The 16,058-nt window shown below is 46.8% G+C and overlaps 1 protein-coding gene across 1 annotated transcript in view; it reads left to right on the top strand.

The window, feature by feature from the left end:
* The window catches only part of jmy (junction mediating and regulatory protein, p53 cofactor), a 209,885-nt gene that overhangs the window by 144,813 nt on the left and 49,014 nt on the right, over positions 1–16,058 (top strand). The window contains exon 6 of the mRNA XM_072515988.1: positions 5,019–5,206. Coding sequence (XP_072372089.1) covers positions 5,019–5,206 — 188 coding nt within the window. The remainder of the gene's footprint in view (positions 1–5,018; positions 5,207–16,058) is intronic.

The following is a 16,058-nucleotide window of genomic DNA, read 5'->3' as shown; positions in this document are numbered from 1 at the left end:
CCGTACACGTGGTGTACCTTGCCGGCGAGAGCGGCAGCGGTGCCGTCGCCAGTGCCCTCAGGCTCGTGCCCACACAGGACGCCATCTCTAACCTCTTCCACGCCGCCTCCTCTCCCTCCATTACCCACTTACGGATCATCGCCACATTGGCTGCCCAATAATAGTCGCACAAATTACCCTCGGGGTCTTATTTGCCCACACGAAACCCATGATACTCCTACCTACCTGTTTAAAAAAGGCCTTGGGAATCATAATGGGAAGGCACTGGAACACAAAGAGAAACCTCGGGAGGACCATCATTTTAACCGACTGCACCCTGTCCGCTAGCGAGAGTGGCAGCACATCCCATCTTTTGAAATCCTCCTCCATCTGCTCCACCAACCGCGTCAAATTGAGTTTGTGCAGGGCCCCCCAACTCCCAGCCACCTGGATCCCTAAGTACCGAAAGCTCTTCAACGGCAGGTCGTCTATCCCCCTTCCCTGGTCCCCTGGATGCACCGCAAAGAGCTCACTTTTCCCTACATTAAGGTTATACCCCGAGAAGTCCCCAAACTCCCTTAAGATCCGCATGACCTCCGCCATCCCCTCCACTGGATCTGCCGCATACAGCGACACCCGATGTTCCTCTCCCCCTCGGACCAGTCCCCTCCATTTCCTGGACTCCCTTAGTGCCATGGCCAGAGGCTCAATTGCCAATGCAAACAGCAAGGGGGACAGGGGGCACCCCTGCCTCGTCCCTCGGTACAGCCGAAAGTACTCCGACCTCTGCCAATTCGTAGCCACACTCGCCACCGGGGCTCTATATAGCAATCTGACCCAGCCAATGAACCCCTCCCCAAACCCAAACCTCCGCAACACTTCCCAAAGATACTCCCACTCCGCCCGGTCGAAGGCCTTCTCCACGTCCATAGCTGCCACTACCTCCGCTTCTCCCTCCACCGAGGGCATCATAATCACATTGAGGAGCCTCCACACATTAGTGTTTAGCTGCCTGCCCCTTACAAATCCCGTCTGGCCCTCATGAATCACCCCCGGGACACAGACCTCAATTCTCGTAGCCAGCACTTTTGCCAGCAACTTAGCATCCACATTGAGGAGCGAGATCGGTCTATACGACCCACACTGCAGTGGGTCCTTGTCCCGCTTCAGGATCAGAGAGATCAGCGCCTCGGACATTGTCGGGGGCAAGGTTCCCCCCTCCCTTTCCTTATTGAAAGTCCTCACTAGCAACGGGCCTAGCAGGTCCACGTATTTCCTGTAAAACTCGACCGGGAACCCATCTGGCCCCGGGGCCTTCCCCGCCTTCATGCTCCCCAATCCTTTAACCAGCTCCTCCAGCCCAATTGGCGCCCCTAAACCAGCCACCTCCTGCTCCTCCACCCTTGGGAACCTCAGCTGATCCAAAAATCGTCGCATCCCCTCTTCCCCCGCTGGGGGCTCAGATCTGAACAGATCCCCATAGAAGTCCCTAAATACCTAATTTATTCTCATCGCTCTCCGCACCGTATTCCCCCCGCTATCCTTAACTCCACCTATCTCCCTCGCTGCCTCCCTCTTACGAAGCTGGTGTGCCAGCATCCGACTCGCCTTCTCCCCATACTCATACTTCGCCCCCTGCGCTTTCCTCCACTGTGCCTCTGCTTTCCCTGTGGTCAACAGGTCGAACTCCGTCTGGAGGTTCCGCCGCTCCCTGAGTAGTCCCTCCTCAGGGTCCTCTACATATCTCCTGTCCACCCTTAAGCTCTCCCCCACCAACCTTTCCCTCTCCCTGCTCTCTCTCTTCTCCCTGTGGACCCTGATGGAGATTAACTCTCCCCTGACCACCGCCTTCAGCGCCTCCCAGACTACCCCCACCTGCACCTCCCCGTTGTCATTGGCCTCCAAATATATTTCAATGCACCCCCGCACCCGCCCGCACCACACCTCAACCGCCAATAATCACACAGCTAGATGCCACAGCGGGCGCTGGTCCCTCTCCTCTCCTAACTCCAGCTCCACCCAGTGCGGGGCGTGGTCTGAGATGGCTATGGCCGAATACTCCGTTCCCTCCACTTTCTGGATTAGCGCCCTACTCAAAATAAAGAAATCTATCCGGGAGTAGGCTCTGTGGACGTGGGAAAAGAATGTAAATTCCCTGGCCTGGGGCCTGACAAACCTCCATGGATCCACTCCCCCCATCTGGTCCATAAACCCCCTAAGCACCTTGGCCGCAGCCGGCCTCTTAACCGTCCTGGACCTAGAGCGATCCAGTGCTGGGTCCAGCACCGTGTTGAAATCTCTCTCTCCCCCCCCCCCCAATTATCAAGCTTCCTACCTCCAGGTCCGGAATCCGACCCAGCATGCGTTTCATAAATCCGGCATCAACCCAGTTCGGGGCATTTCCGTTTACCAGTACCACCCGCACCCCCTGCAATCTACCGCTCACCATCACATATCGACCTCCATTATCTACTACAATATTCATTGCCTCAAACGACACCCGCTTCCCCACCAGTATTGCAACCCCTCTGTTCTTCGCATCCAACCCTGAAGGGAATACCTGTCCTACCCATCCCTTTCTCAGCCTAACCTGATCTGCCACCTTCAAATGTGTCTCCTGGAGCATAACCACGTCTGCCTTCAGTCCCTTTAAGTGCGCGAACACCTGGGCCCTCTTGACCGGCACGTTCAGGCCCCTCACATTCCAAGTTATCAGCCGGATTGGGGGCTGCTCACCCCCCCCCCGACTAGCTTTCTCCTTTTCTAGGCCAGCCACGTGCCCGCGCCTCCCGCACCCCCCAGTCCCCCAGACGGCGGACCCCCGCCCCGACCACCTCTCCTACTTCCAACTCCCCTTTGGCCAATGAAGCAGCAACCCCCCCCCTGCTAGATCCACATCTAGCCCTTTTGCTCCCCCCATAACACTCTCGTACGTTAGCTGACCCTGGCCTCTCCCACCATTCCATCGACCCCCTCCAATGTGAGAATCCCCCCTCCCCCTCCCTGGCAGTCATGTGCGCTCCTCTCCAGCACCGCCCATCCCCGTCCTTCCCTAGCGCGGGAAAAAGCCCGCGCTTTCCTGAGCCGGGCCCTCCCCCTCTGGCGCAGCTCCTTTTGCGGCCTTACCCCAATTCCCCATCCCCGGGCCCTCATTCCCCCTCTTCCTTCGTGGGGCTCTGCTCCTCCAACACCGACGCCCACAGTCTCCCCATCCAATCCCTTCACCCATCCCCATCCAGCACCCAAACCAGAGGAACATTCCCTCAACATAATAAACACTATATACACAGTAAACATCCCCCCACAACAAACCCTCAATTTGAGTCCAACTTTTCAGTCCGTATAAAACTCCATGCCTCATCAGGCGTTTCAAAATAGTGGTGCCGATCCTGGAACATGACCCACAATCGCGCTGGCTGCAGCATACGGAACTTCACCCCCTTTCGATGGAGCACCGCCTTAAGCCCGATTAAAATCCGTTCTCTTCTTAGCCACCTCTGCACTCCAGTCCTGATGGATTCGGATCTCCGTGTTCTCCCAACTGCTGCTCCGCTCTTTCTTGGCCCATCTCAGGACACACTCTCTGTCCATAAAGCGGTGAAACCTCACCACTACAGCCCTTGGCGGCTCGTTGGCCTTGGGTCTCCTTGCTAGGACCCGGTGAGCCCCATCTAGCTCCAGAGGCCTCAGGAAGGCTCCCGCGCCCATCAGCAAATTGAGCATCGTGCTCACATATGCCCCAGCATCGGGCCCCTCCACTCCTTCGGGGAGACCCAGAATCCGAAGATTCTTCCTCCTCGACCTATTCTCCAGGTCCTCAAATCTTTCCGCCCACCTCTTGTGCAGCGCCTCGTGCGCCTCCACCTTCACCGCCAGGCCCAAAATCTCGTCCTTGTTCTCCGAGGCTTTTTCCCGCACCTCCCGGATCGCCGCCCCTTGGGCTTTCTGGGTCTCCACTAGCTTCTCATTCGCCGCCTTCATTGGCGCCAGCATTTCGGTTTTCAGCTCCTCAAAGCAGCGTCTAAGAAACCCCTGCTGCTCCTGCGACAACTGCGCCCATGCTGCTTGGTCTCCACCCGCCGCCATCTTGTTTTTTCTCCCTCTCACTTTTCGCTGCTCCAAGATCACTTTTTTCACCGCTCCACTCCTGGTCCAATCCATATAATGTCGGGGGGACCTTTCTGTCACCTTCCCACACTGGAAGCCGTCGAACAATTGCCGTTGGGGCCCCTTTAGAGAGCCCAAAAGTCCGTTCCCGGCGGGAGCTGCCGAACGTGCGACCTACCTAGGCATAGCTGCAACCGGAAGTCCACTTGCAATGATGGTTCTTTGGGGTGTGGGTGTGTATGCGGGGTTTGTGTGCTAAAGTGGATTTCTTGGTTTTCCTGGGGCCGGGCAAGGGGGAAAGAGACCTGGGCGGGGGCCTCCACGCTGGCTGGTTTAAGCCGGCCAGTGAACGGCAGTGAGGTGGGGGGAGGGGCTGCAGCCATCGGAGTCTGGTAGAACAGGTTCCGATGAGTCTAGCCGGGGTGGAAAGTTGGGAAGGAACCGAGGTTGGGGGGAGGAGTTTCACAAGAGGAAGTGGAGGGGAAGAGTTGGGATGGGGAGGGTTTACAATTCTTGTCATTTACGGTACTCTTTCGGGGGTTGGATGGCATTGAATGGTGGGGAGAGGGGGGGACTCTAAACGTCAATGGTGACCATAGGCGATTCCAGATTCCTTTTTTTTCCTTTGTTTTTCCCACCGTGTGAGGGTTTGTTTTATTTGATGTTTATATTGTCAGTGGGCCGTTGTTTGGGGTGGTGGGAGGATGGGATCGTTGTTGGTGATAAGGGGATTGACTTTGTATTTGTTACCGTTTACTGCTTGTTGGTGGGGTGTAAATTCTGAAGGAAAATGTGAAAATGGAGAATTAAAAAATGTTTTTTAAAAGGTAGGAGGATAGTAGCTTATTAATTTATTTTCAAAGTTCATGTTCTTATCCCAGGTTAATAGAGTAAACCATTTTAATGACTTGACTATTGGCATTCATTGACAGAAAAAAGAGAAGAAGTTGTTTACTATGACACTTATGAAAGCATGGAAGCCATGCATGCAACAGAAGATATGGCAGCGTCAATGATTCCACCGAAAATGGAACTGCTGAAACTTCAGCAGAAAGTTCGGCAACTAGAGGCTCGACGTAGTCGCATTTCAGCCAAGAAAGCCTACCTCAGAAACAAGAAGGTAAATGTACCAATTAGAGCAACATTGGCTTCTTACACTGCAAAATGAATTTAATTGCTTTAATACAGTACAGATTTCATTTAGTATTTTTATTTATTAAAGATGGTTTTAAAAGGAAAAAATATACTGGAACCATGAAATTGCACTCCATAGTGCTGCTGGTACTTGAAACTGCAGAAATACAGCACATACACTTCCAACCATTTCCAGTATAGCCCAAACAGTGTGCCTTGTCTGTAAGGATGCTAGTCTAGGCAAGCCCTGAGTATACCGGAAGCATGCCAAGTGGGTGGACCTTGACATTGAACCACCTTTAACAATGACGTGGCAGACAATCTGCCATTTCGGACAGTGCAGGTTCAGTTTACACCCTCTCCATTACGCCCAGTTGAATATGTGTTCTGTTGAATGCGGGACCCTCACTAGTGCTATCAAAGGGTTAACCATCAGATTTCCAGGTGAGTTACTGTTGACTTTATGAGCATACAAAGTGGGAGCAGTAGTAGCCATTCAGTCCCTCGAGCCTGCTCCACAATTCATTAAAATCAGAACTGAATTAGTTACTCCCTTGCAAATGAAGAGTCCATCTAAGGACACCAAAATTCCTCTGTACCTAGAGTCCTGCAATCTTTCTCCATTTAAATAATATAGTGTTTTTCTATTGCCAAACTGGACTAATTAACATTTTTCCTTATCATACCCTCATCTGCCAAATTATGTCCACTCGCTTAACCTATGTATATCCCTTTGCAGACACTTTTTGAGCTCTTCTCAATTCACTCTCCTACCAATCTTTGTCATCAGCAAATTTTGCAACTATACATTCCATCTCTTGTTCAAGTCATTGATATATAAGACCATAAGACATAGGAGCGGAAGTAAGGCCATTCAGCCCATCGAGTCCACTCCACCATTCAATCATGGCTGATTTCAACTCCATTTACCCGCTCTCTCCATAGCCCTTAATTCCTCGAGAAATCAAGAATTTATCAACTTCTGTCTTAAAGACACTCAACGTCCCGGCCTCCACCGCCCTCTGTGGCAATGAATTCCACAGACCCACCACTCTCTGGCTGAAGAAATTTCTCCTCATCTCTGTTCTAAAGTGACTCCCTTTTATTCTAAGGCTGTGCCCCCGGGTCCTAGTCTCCCCTGCTAATGGAAACAACGTCCCTACATCCACCCTATCTAAGCCATTCATTATCTTGTAAGTTTCTATTAGATCTCCCCTCAACCTCCTAAATTCCAATGAATATAATCCCAGGATCCTCAGACGTTCATCGTATGTTAGGCCTACCATTCCTGGGATCATCCGTGTGAATCTCCGCTGGACCCGCTCCAGTGCCAGTATGTCCTTCCTGAGGTGTGGGGCCCAAAATTGCTCACAGTATTCTAAATGGGGCCTAACTAATGCTTTATAAAGCTTCAGAAGTGCATCCCTGCTTTTATATTCCAAGCCTCTTGCGATGAATGACAACATTGCATTTGCTTTCTTAATTACGGACTCAACCTGCAAGTTTACCTTTAGAGAATCCTGGACTAGGACTCCCAAGTCCCTTTGCACTTCAGCATTATGAATTTTGTCACCGTTTAGAAAATAGTCCATGCTTCTATTCTTTTTTCCAAAGTGCAAGACCTCGCACTTGCCCACGTTGAATTTCATCAGCCATTTCTTGGACCACTCTCCGAAACTGTCTAAATCTTTCTGCAGCCTCCCCACCTCCTCCATACTACCTGCCCCTCCACCTATCTTTGTATCATCGGCAAACTTAGCCAGAATGCCCCCAGTCCCGTCATCTGGATCGTTAATATATAAAGAGAACAGCTGTGGCCCCAACACTGAACCCTGCGGGACACCACTCGTCACCGGTTGCCATTCCGAAAAAGAACCTTTTATCCCAACTCTCTGCCTTCTGCCTGACAGCCAATCGTCAATCCATGTTAGTACCTTGCCTCGAATACCATGGGCCCTTATTTTACTCAGCAGTCTCCCGTGAGGCACCTTATCAAAGGCCTTTTGGAAGTCAAGATAGATAACATCCATTGGCTCTCCTTGGTCTAACCTATTTGTTATCTCTTCAAAGAACTCTAACAGGTTTGTCAGGCATGACCTCCCCTTACTAAATCCATGCTGACTTGTCCTAATCTGACCCTGCACTTCCAAGAATTTAGAAATCTCATCCTTAACAATGGATTCTAGAATCTTGCCAACAACCGAGGTTAGGCTAATTGGCCTATAATTTTCCATCTTTTTCCTTATTCCCTTCTTGAACAGGGGGGGGTTACAACAGCGATTTTCCAATCCTCTGGGACTTTCCCGGACTCCAGTGACTTTTGAAAGATCATAACTAACGCCTCCACTATTTCTTCAGCTATCTCCTTTAGAACTCTAGGATGTAGTCCATCTGGGCCCGGAGATTTATCAATTTTTAGACCTCTTAGTTTCTCTAGCACTTTCTCCTTTGTGATGGCTACCATATTCAACTCTGCCCCCTGACTCTCCGGAATTGGTGGGATATTACTCATGTCTTCTACTGTGAAGACTGACGCAAAGTACTTATTTAGTTCCTCAGCTATTTCCTTGTCTCCCATCACAAAATTACCAGCGTCATTTTGGAGCGGCCCAATGTCAACTTTTGCCTCCCGTTTGTTTTTAATGTATTTAAAGAAACTTTTACTATCATTCCTAATGTTACTGGCTAGCCTACCTTCAGATTTGATCCTCTCTTTCCTTATTTCTCTCTTTGTTATCCTCTGTTTTTGTAGCCTTCCCAATCTTCTGACTTCCCACTACTCTTTGCCACATTATAGGCTTTCTCTTTTGCTTTGATGCATTCCCTAACTTCCTTTGTCAGCCATGGCTGCCTAATCCCCCCTCTGATAACCTTTCTTTTCTTTGGGATGAACCTCTGCACTGTCTCCTCAATTACTCCCAGAAACTCCTGCCATTGCTGTTCTACTGTCTTTCCCACTAGGCTCTGCTCCCAGTCGATTTTCGTCAGTTCCTCCCTCATGCCCCTGTAGTTACCTTTATTTAACTGTAACACCTTTACATCTGATTCTACCTTCTTTCTTTCAAATTGGAGATTGAATTCTACCATATTATGATCACTGCCTCCTAAGTGCTCCCTTACTTTAAGATCTTTAATCAAGTCTGGCTCATTACATAACACTAAGTCCAGAATGGCCTGTCCCCTCGTGGGCTCCATCACAAGCTGTTCCAAAAAGCCCTCCTGTAAACATTCAATGAATTCCCTTTCCTTGGGTCCACTGGCAGCATTATTTACCCAGTCCACCTGCATATTGAAGTCCCCCATGATCACTGTGACCTTGCCTTTCTGACATGCACTTTCTATTTCGTGGTGCATTTTGTGCCCCCGGTCCTGACCACTGTTAGGAGGCCTGTACGTAACTCCCATTATGGTTTTTTTGCCTTTGTGGTTCCTCAACTCTACCCACACAGACTCCACATCGTCTGACCCTATGTCATTTAGTGCTATTGATTTCATTTCATTCCTAATTAACAAGGCAACCCCGCCCCCTCTGCCCACCTCCCTGTCTTTTCGATAGGTTGTGAATCCCTGGATGTTTAAATGCCAGTCCTGAACCCCCTGCAACAATGTCTCTGTGATGCCTACCACATCATACCTGCCAGTCACAATCTGGGCCACAAGCTCATCTACCTTGTTCCGTACACTGCGCGCATTTAAATATAGCACCTTTAATTCTCTATTGACCGTCCCTTTTTGTTTTCTTAGTGTAGTGGACCTTGGTTCACTGAGCCTTTCCATACACTGTGTCATATTTTGTGGGATGGGGACTATCGTAACCTCTCCTGAGTTTTGTCTTTTTGTGCTTTTTTGTATTCCTAAGCAGCTACGCTTCCGACTGATTACTTCACCTCTTGGTTCCCTGACTTTCCCTTCCCCCCCAATCTTTAGTTTAAAGTCCTATTGACCACCCTATTTACTCTTTTCGCCAGAACACTGGTCCCAGCTCGGTTCAGGTGGAGACCATCCCAACGGTATAGGTCCCCCCTGTCCCAAAACTGATGCCAGTGTCCCATGAAAAGGAACCCCTCTTTCCCACACCACTCTTTCAGCCACGTGTTAACTTCCCTTATTCTTGCCTCCCTATGCCAATTTGCACGTGGCTCGGGCAGTAATCCGGAGATTATGACCCTTGAGGACCTGTTTTTTAATTTGAATCCTAGCTCTTTATAATCTCTAAACAGGTCCTCTTTCCTAGACTTGCCTATGTTGTTGGTACCGACATGGACCACAACAACTGGATCCTCCCCCTCCCTCTCCAGTATCCTTTCAAGCCGGTCAGAGATGTACCGCACCCTAGCACCGGGCAGGCAACATACCATGCGGGACTCTTTATCCTGCTCACAAAGGATACTATCTATCCCCCTGATAATAGAATCAACTACAGCTTGCCTATTTACTCCCTCCCCTTGAATGGCCTGCTGAACCATGGTGCCTTGGTCAGCTGACTCATCCTTCCTGCAGCCCTGTTCGCCATCCACACAGGGAGCAAGTGCCTCATACCTGTTGGACAGAGTCAAGGGCTGAGGCTCCTGAGTTCCTGACTGCTGGTTCCCTTTACCTGCCTGACTTGCAGTCACACCCTGCTGTCCCTGGCCACTGGCAGGATTTAAACTACTTACTCTGACAGGTGTGACTGCCTCCTGAAACACAGTGTCCAGGTAAGTCTCCCCCTCCCGGATGTGCCTCAGTGTTTGAAGCTCAGACTCCAGCTCATCAACCCTGAGCCGGAGCTCTTCGAGCAGCCAACACTTACTGCAGATGTGGTCGCTGCAGCTCTCAATGGGATCTGCCAGCTCCCACATCAAGCAGCTCAAGCACATCACCTGACCAGCCATCACTAATTAATTAATTAGTTTAATTTAAGTTTATGAGTTTAGCTGTGTTTTTTTTTTTTAAATTTGGGGCAGATTTGCTATCAACCACTCAGATCACAGCTTCCCTCTGACGTCACTTTTGGGGGAAAAAACTGGAAAACAGGAAGTTTCCGTTAGGTTTTTATACTCACAGAGACTGCTCCTCCTCCTCCGAACGGCTGCCGAAATTAGGCCCGAAGAAAGAGAGAACAAAAGAGTCGGGAAAAAGCACCTTCTCCCACTCTTCACCGAATTACCTCACTGCACCAAATTACCAAATTCTCACTCATAATATAGATTATGTTATAGACCCCAGCACTGATCCCTGTGGCACTCCCATTAGTTACAGCTTGCCAATCCAGAATAATAATAATAATCTTTATTGTGACAAGTAGGCTTACATTAACACTGCAAATGAAGTTACTGTGAAAAGCCCCTAGTCGCCACATTCCGGCGCCTGTTCGGGTACACAGGGAGAATTCAGAGTGTCCAATTCACCTAACAGCACGTCTTTCGGACTTGTGGGAGGAAACCAGAGCACCCGGAGGAAACCCACGCAGACACTGGGAGAACATGCAGACTCCGCACAGACAGTGACCCAAGCCGGGAATCGAACCTGGGACCCTGGAGCTGTGTAGCAACTGTGCTAACCACTGTGCTACCGTGCTGCCCACACGCCTCATTCTGCCCTGTATCTTACGGTCTTATGATCAAGTTAATGCTTCCATTATTTCCCATTATCTGTTCTTTTCCTTTTTAAATATTTGTAGAAACTTTTGCTATCTGATTCTATATTTCTAGCTAGCTTCAACTCGTACTCTAATTTCTCCCTGCTTATCTTTTTAGTAATTCTTTGCAATCTTTTGACTAACCACTAATCTTTACAGAATTGTATGTTTTTCTGTCAATTTGATACTATTTTTAACATACTTTGTTAGCCAGGGATAGTGCATTCTTCTCTTTGAGTCTTTCTTTTGCACTGGAATGTATCTTGATGCACTTGAAGGCTTTGCTTTTATAAAAATTGACATGTTCTCTATGTAGAAAAAAACATGCTGGAACTTGGCAATTTTAGATTTGAACCATTTGCTTTCATCTAAGGGATTTGAGTTTAAATCTATCCATCCCAGACTAATGGGCAAAACTCCTCGCTCAGGTTTTAAGAGTCCCACACCTAACGAGCTCAGGTAGTCTCAACTTGGGTCTTAGTGTGGCACCGATTGGTGCTAAATTTGTAACTTAATTCAGGGTTGGTTTCAATAGGAGCACTTTCTAGCAATTTATCAGAATATGGTCCATTGTGTCACTGGAACTAATGAATCTGAGCTAGGTTGATATGGAAAAGGCGATAATATCCATTCATGTCATGTGGGTATCACTGACAAACCCAACATTTATTGCCCATCCTGAAATGCCCTCGCGAAGGTGGTGGCAAGTCATCTTCTTGAACTGCTGGAGTCCATGGGGTGAAGGTACTCCCACAGTGCTATTATGTGGAAAACTCCATATTTTTAACCTAACAGCGATGAAGGAATGCTAATAATATATTTCCAAGTCAGGATGGTTTGTGACTTAGAGGGTAGTGTTCCCATGAGCTTGCTGTCCTTGTCCCTCTAGGTCTTTGAATTCTGCATCTTTGAAACAGCATCCTCTTCCAATACAAGTCAAAATTTTTGGCACTGATTGCTCAGACTTTTAACTGTTTTTATGTTGATTCTTCACCACTCAGGATTTATTACCAAACACCTCTGTAACCACAAAGCTGCCTAGGGGGCGACAAAAAAAACTATATGTATAAAACAATGTTAATGTAGTGAAATGTCCCAAGATGCATCATAGGAGTGCTATAAATTCAAATTATACCATCTAAATTCATGAAGGCCCTCCTTCTCAACCTTGCCCCTCGCCTGAGATGTGGTGATCCTTGGGTCAAATCACCCACCAGTCAGCTCTCCCCACTCAAAGTAGATAGTCATCTGGGACTATGGCGACTTTACCTTACCATGTAAAATGTTATTAGGGAAGATGGCTAAAAATTTGGTTAAAGTGGTAGGTTTAAGCAGCATTTTGAAGAAAGAGAGGTAGAGAGTTGAAGGGACATCCAGAGCTGAGGGTTATGCAGCTAAAGGCATGGCCAACCAGAATGGAATACCTAAAATCTAAGATGCAAGAGAGACCATAATTAGATAATATCTTGGAGGGTGTGGGGTTGGATGGGATTATAGAGAGGAGTGAGGCTATGGTAGGTTTTGAAAAACAAGGGTAAGAGTTTTAGAATCAAAAGTTGTTTGACCACGAGCCATTGTAAGTGAGCGAACACTAGAGTTCTGGCAGTAGATGAGCTGAGACGGGAAAAGTTGGGCAATATCAAGGACGTGAAAATAGATGTTCTTAGAGATTGCATGGATGTGCCGAGAAGCACATCTCGGGATCAAATTATACCAATGTTACAAATGGTCTAATTTCACCTCAGGCAGTTGCTAGGAAGAAGGATGGAATTGGTAGCTAGGGAAAGAGTTTAGGGCAGGGACTGAGGACAATTTTCCCAATACATAATTGGATATTTGAATCTAGATTCAAGCAGCATTGGAGGAAGCAATTAGGCACATGGTGTTTGCCCAGGTCTTTGAAATAACTATCCCAAATCTTTCCCCATAATCATGCAGTATTTTTCCGTTTCAAATTTAGATCCAATCTCGTTTTGAAACTTATTTTTGAATTAGCATTTAGCTCCCTTTCAGCAAAGCATGACAATTTTAATCTCTTGGCTGGCCTCCCACCTTCAACTCTCTGAACTTGAGTTCATCCAAAACACTACTGCCTATATCTGAACTCCGAGCAAGTCACATTTACCCATCATCCCCATGTCTGTTAATGTGTACTGGCTTCTGGCCCAGTGATATTTTCGTTTTAAAATGTGCATCACTGTTTAAATTTCTTGATGGTAGTGACGGGCAACTTCGTGAATGGGCTGCATGAGTGCCAGCCTTCATCTCAGTGGGCCGCAAGATTGAAATGGGGCTTGTACCAACTATAACCCCATGAATAAGATTAAATACATTTAATATGTGCCAAATATTTCGTAAGTTATAGAAAATGCTTAATAATTCTTATATTAATAGAACTGTCATCAAATGGTAAAAAGAAAATAAATATTTCTCTTGCATCAAAGTACAGCCTGCTTGATTGGATGCATACGGCTAAATTAGTTTTGTGTATTTTGAGATATCAAGTATGTGAAAGATACTATATAAATGCAAGTCATTCTTGTGGAAGAACACAAATTATTGATCCTGCTACTTCACCCTCATTAGGCCTCTTCGTTGTACAATTTGCTGTATTACATCTATCATGGAGTAGAATTACATGTCTTGAAATCTTACAAGGATGCAAAATATCACAAAAGATGTAGGAGTAGGAACAAAATGGCTTAATCGGTTGTCTTTTCAAATGGTTGCTGCCACATTGAATGCAAGTAGTATAATTATCAGGAGATAGATTTCAGGGCAACTTATATAAAAGCTTGCTGAAATTTTGCTACAGTTTATTGATTTGCCAATCTCCAGTGAAGGAATGTTTTGTATGCTCCCCAAAGCCTTTTCCAATTTTCTTTCAACAGGCCAGCACAGAGGAGACAACTGTGGTGCTGACAGGTCCAGAAGACTTGTTTATCCCAATTTAATACAGATAATCACGCGTAGGAGTTCCCACACAGACAGGAACAATTACCACAGTTGGGGGACCAAATGTAGCACAACTTCCCTCAGAGCTGGGCTTCAGGTGGCGCCATGCAGGAGGAGGTCGTGCACTAGGTAGCTCCCACCAGGGTACTTGTATTTTGGCCCTTTTTGTCCTGTTCCTGGGGTTTTTTGGTGGACTCATTGGAGTGGAAATCAGAAACACAAAGAGTCCTTGTTCAAGAAAACCTTAAGGTTAATGTGCAGGTTCATTCAGCAGTTAGGAAGGCAAATGCAATGTTAGAGTTTCATGTCGAGAGTACAAGAGCAGCAGTGTACTTCTGAGGCTGTATAAGGCGCTCATCGGATTCCATTTGGAGTATTGTGAGCAGTTTTGGACCCCGTACCTAAGGAAGGATGTGCTGGCCTTGGAAAGGGTGCAGAGGAGATTCACAAGAATTATTCCTGGAATGAAGAGCTTGTCCAATGAGTAGCAGTTGAGGACTCTGGGTTGGTACTTGTTGAAGTTTAGAAGGATATGGGGGATCTTATTGAACTTGCAGGATATTGCGAGGTCTGAATAGAGTGGATGTGGAGAGAATTTTTCCACTAGTGGGAAAAACTAGAACCAGAGGGTGTAACTTCAGACTGAGGAGACGATCCTTTAAAACAGATGAGGAGGAATTTCTTCAGCCAGAGGGTGGTGAATCTTTGGAACTCTTTGCCGCAGAAGGCTGTGGAGGCTAAATCACTGAGTGTCTTTAAGACAAAGATGGATAAGTTCTTAATTAATAAGGGGATCAGGGCTTATGGGTATGAGAAAAATATCAGCAATGATTGAATGGCAGAGAGGGCTGAGTGGCCTAATTCTGCTCCTATGTCTTATGTCCTTTAAATTTGTAAATTTTTCCCCTGCCAGTCATGACTGGCAGCAAAATGAGCTGATCAGAAAGAGCAGCTAAACGCAAATGCTCTGGAAATGTAGCAGCTTTGAAAGCTTGGTATACCCATGTTGAGGTTTGTTACGTCAATTGAACTATCCACTTGTCAAATCCTTGGTGCTTTCTTTGCTTGGTTAAATACAGATTTATGTTTACAAAAAACAATTTAAATAGAAATCTTTTGTAGAGATGTATGTATTTCAAGACTTGAATCCCGACCACGTCTTTACTCATTAACCAATTAAATTTAGCTGCCTGTTTAAAAACAGTTGAATGCAATAATTACAAAAAATCTCTTTTGAATTATGTCTGTCAATAAAGACATTTGTACAAAAGTTCCTTCTCTATGCAGCACAAGTACAGCTGTAAAAATATATATATATATCTTTGTGATTTGGTGAAAATGATAAAAGATCGGGTGATAAAAGATTGGGTAGTAAGGTTTATATTACTAGGCTGGTAATCATGAGGCCTGGACTTGGAATCCAGAGGAAGCAAGTTCAGATCCCACCATGACAGTTTAAACATTTGAATTCTGTTTTTAGAAAAGAAATAAAAAGATTCTATCAGACCCAAGGAGTTGTTGAATTGTCATAAAAACTCAACTTTTTAAAATTTCCTCAGGTTAAGAAATAAAACCTGCTGTCCACACCGAGTGTAGACAATATAGAAACATGGAAACAAAGAGCAGGAGTAGGCCATTCGGCCCTTCAAGCCTGCTCCACCATTCATCATGATCATCCAACTCCGTAATCTGTTCCCGCTTTTCCCCCATACCCTTTGATCCCTTGAGCCCCAATAGCTAGATCTAATTCCTTCTTGAAGACACACAATGTTTTGGCCTCAATTGCTTTCTGTGGTAGAGAAATCCACGGCTCACCACTCTCTGGGTGAAGAAATTTCTTCTCATCTCAGTCCTAAGTGGTTTACCCCATATCCTTAGACTGCCACACCTGGAGTTGGACTCCCACACCATTGGGAACATCCTTCAAGCATCTACCCTGTCTCTGTTGGACCGTTATAGGTTTCTATGAGATTTCCCCCTCATTATTGTAAACTCCAGCAAATATCCTAACCAACTTAATTTCTCCTCATACATCAGTCCCACCACCCAGGAATCAGCCTGGTAAACCTTTGCTGCATTCCCTCTATAGTAAGAACATCCTTCCTCAGATAAGGAAACCAAAACTACACACAATATTCTCACCAAGGCCCTGTGTAACTAGCAAGACATCCCTGCCCCTATACTCTAATCTTCTCGCTATGAAGTCCAACATACCATTTGCCTTCTCCACCGTTTGCTGCACCTAAATGCTTGCTTTCAGCAA

Source organism: Scyliorhinus torazame, chromosome 9, assembly GCF_047496885.1.
Source record: "Scyliorhinus torazame isolate Kashiwa2021f chromosome 9, sScyTor2.1, whole genome shotgun sequence".
Taxonomy (NCBI): Eukaryota; Metazoa; Chordata; class Chondrichthyes; order Carcharhiniformes; family Scyliorhinidae; genus Scyliorhinus; species Scyliorhinus torazame.
The sequence above is the reverse complement of the archived record's forward strand: the minus strand, read 5'-3'. Positions and strand labels throughout refer to the sequence as shown.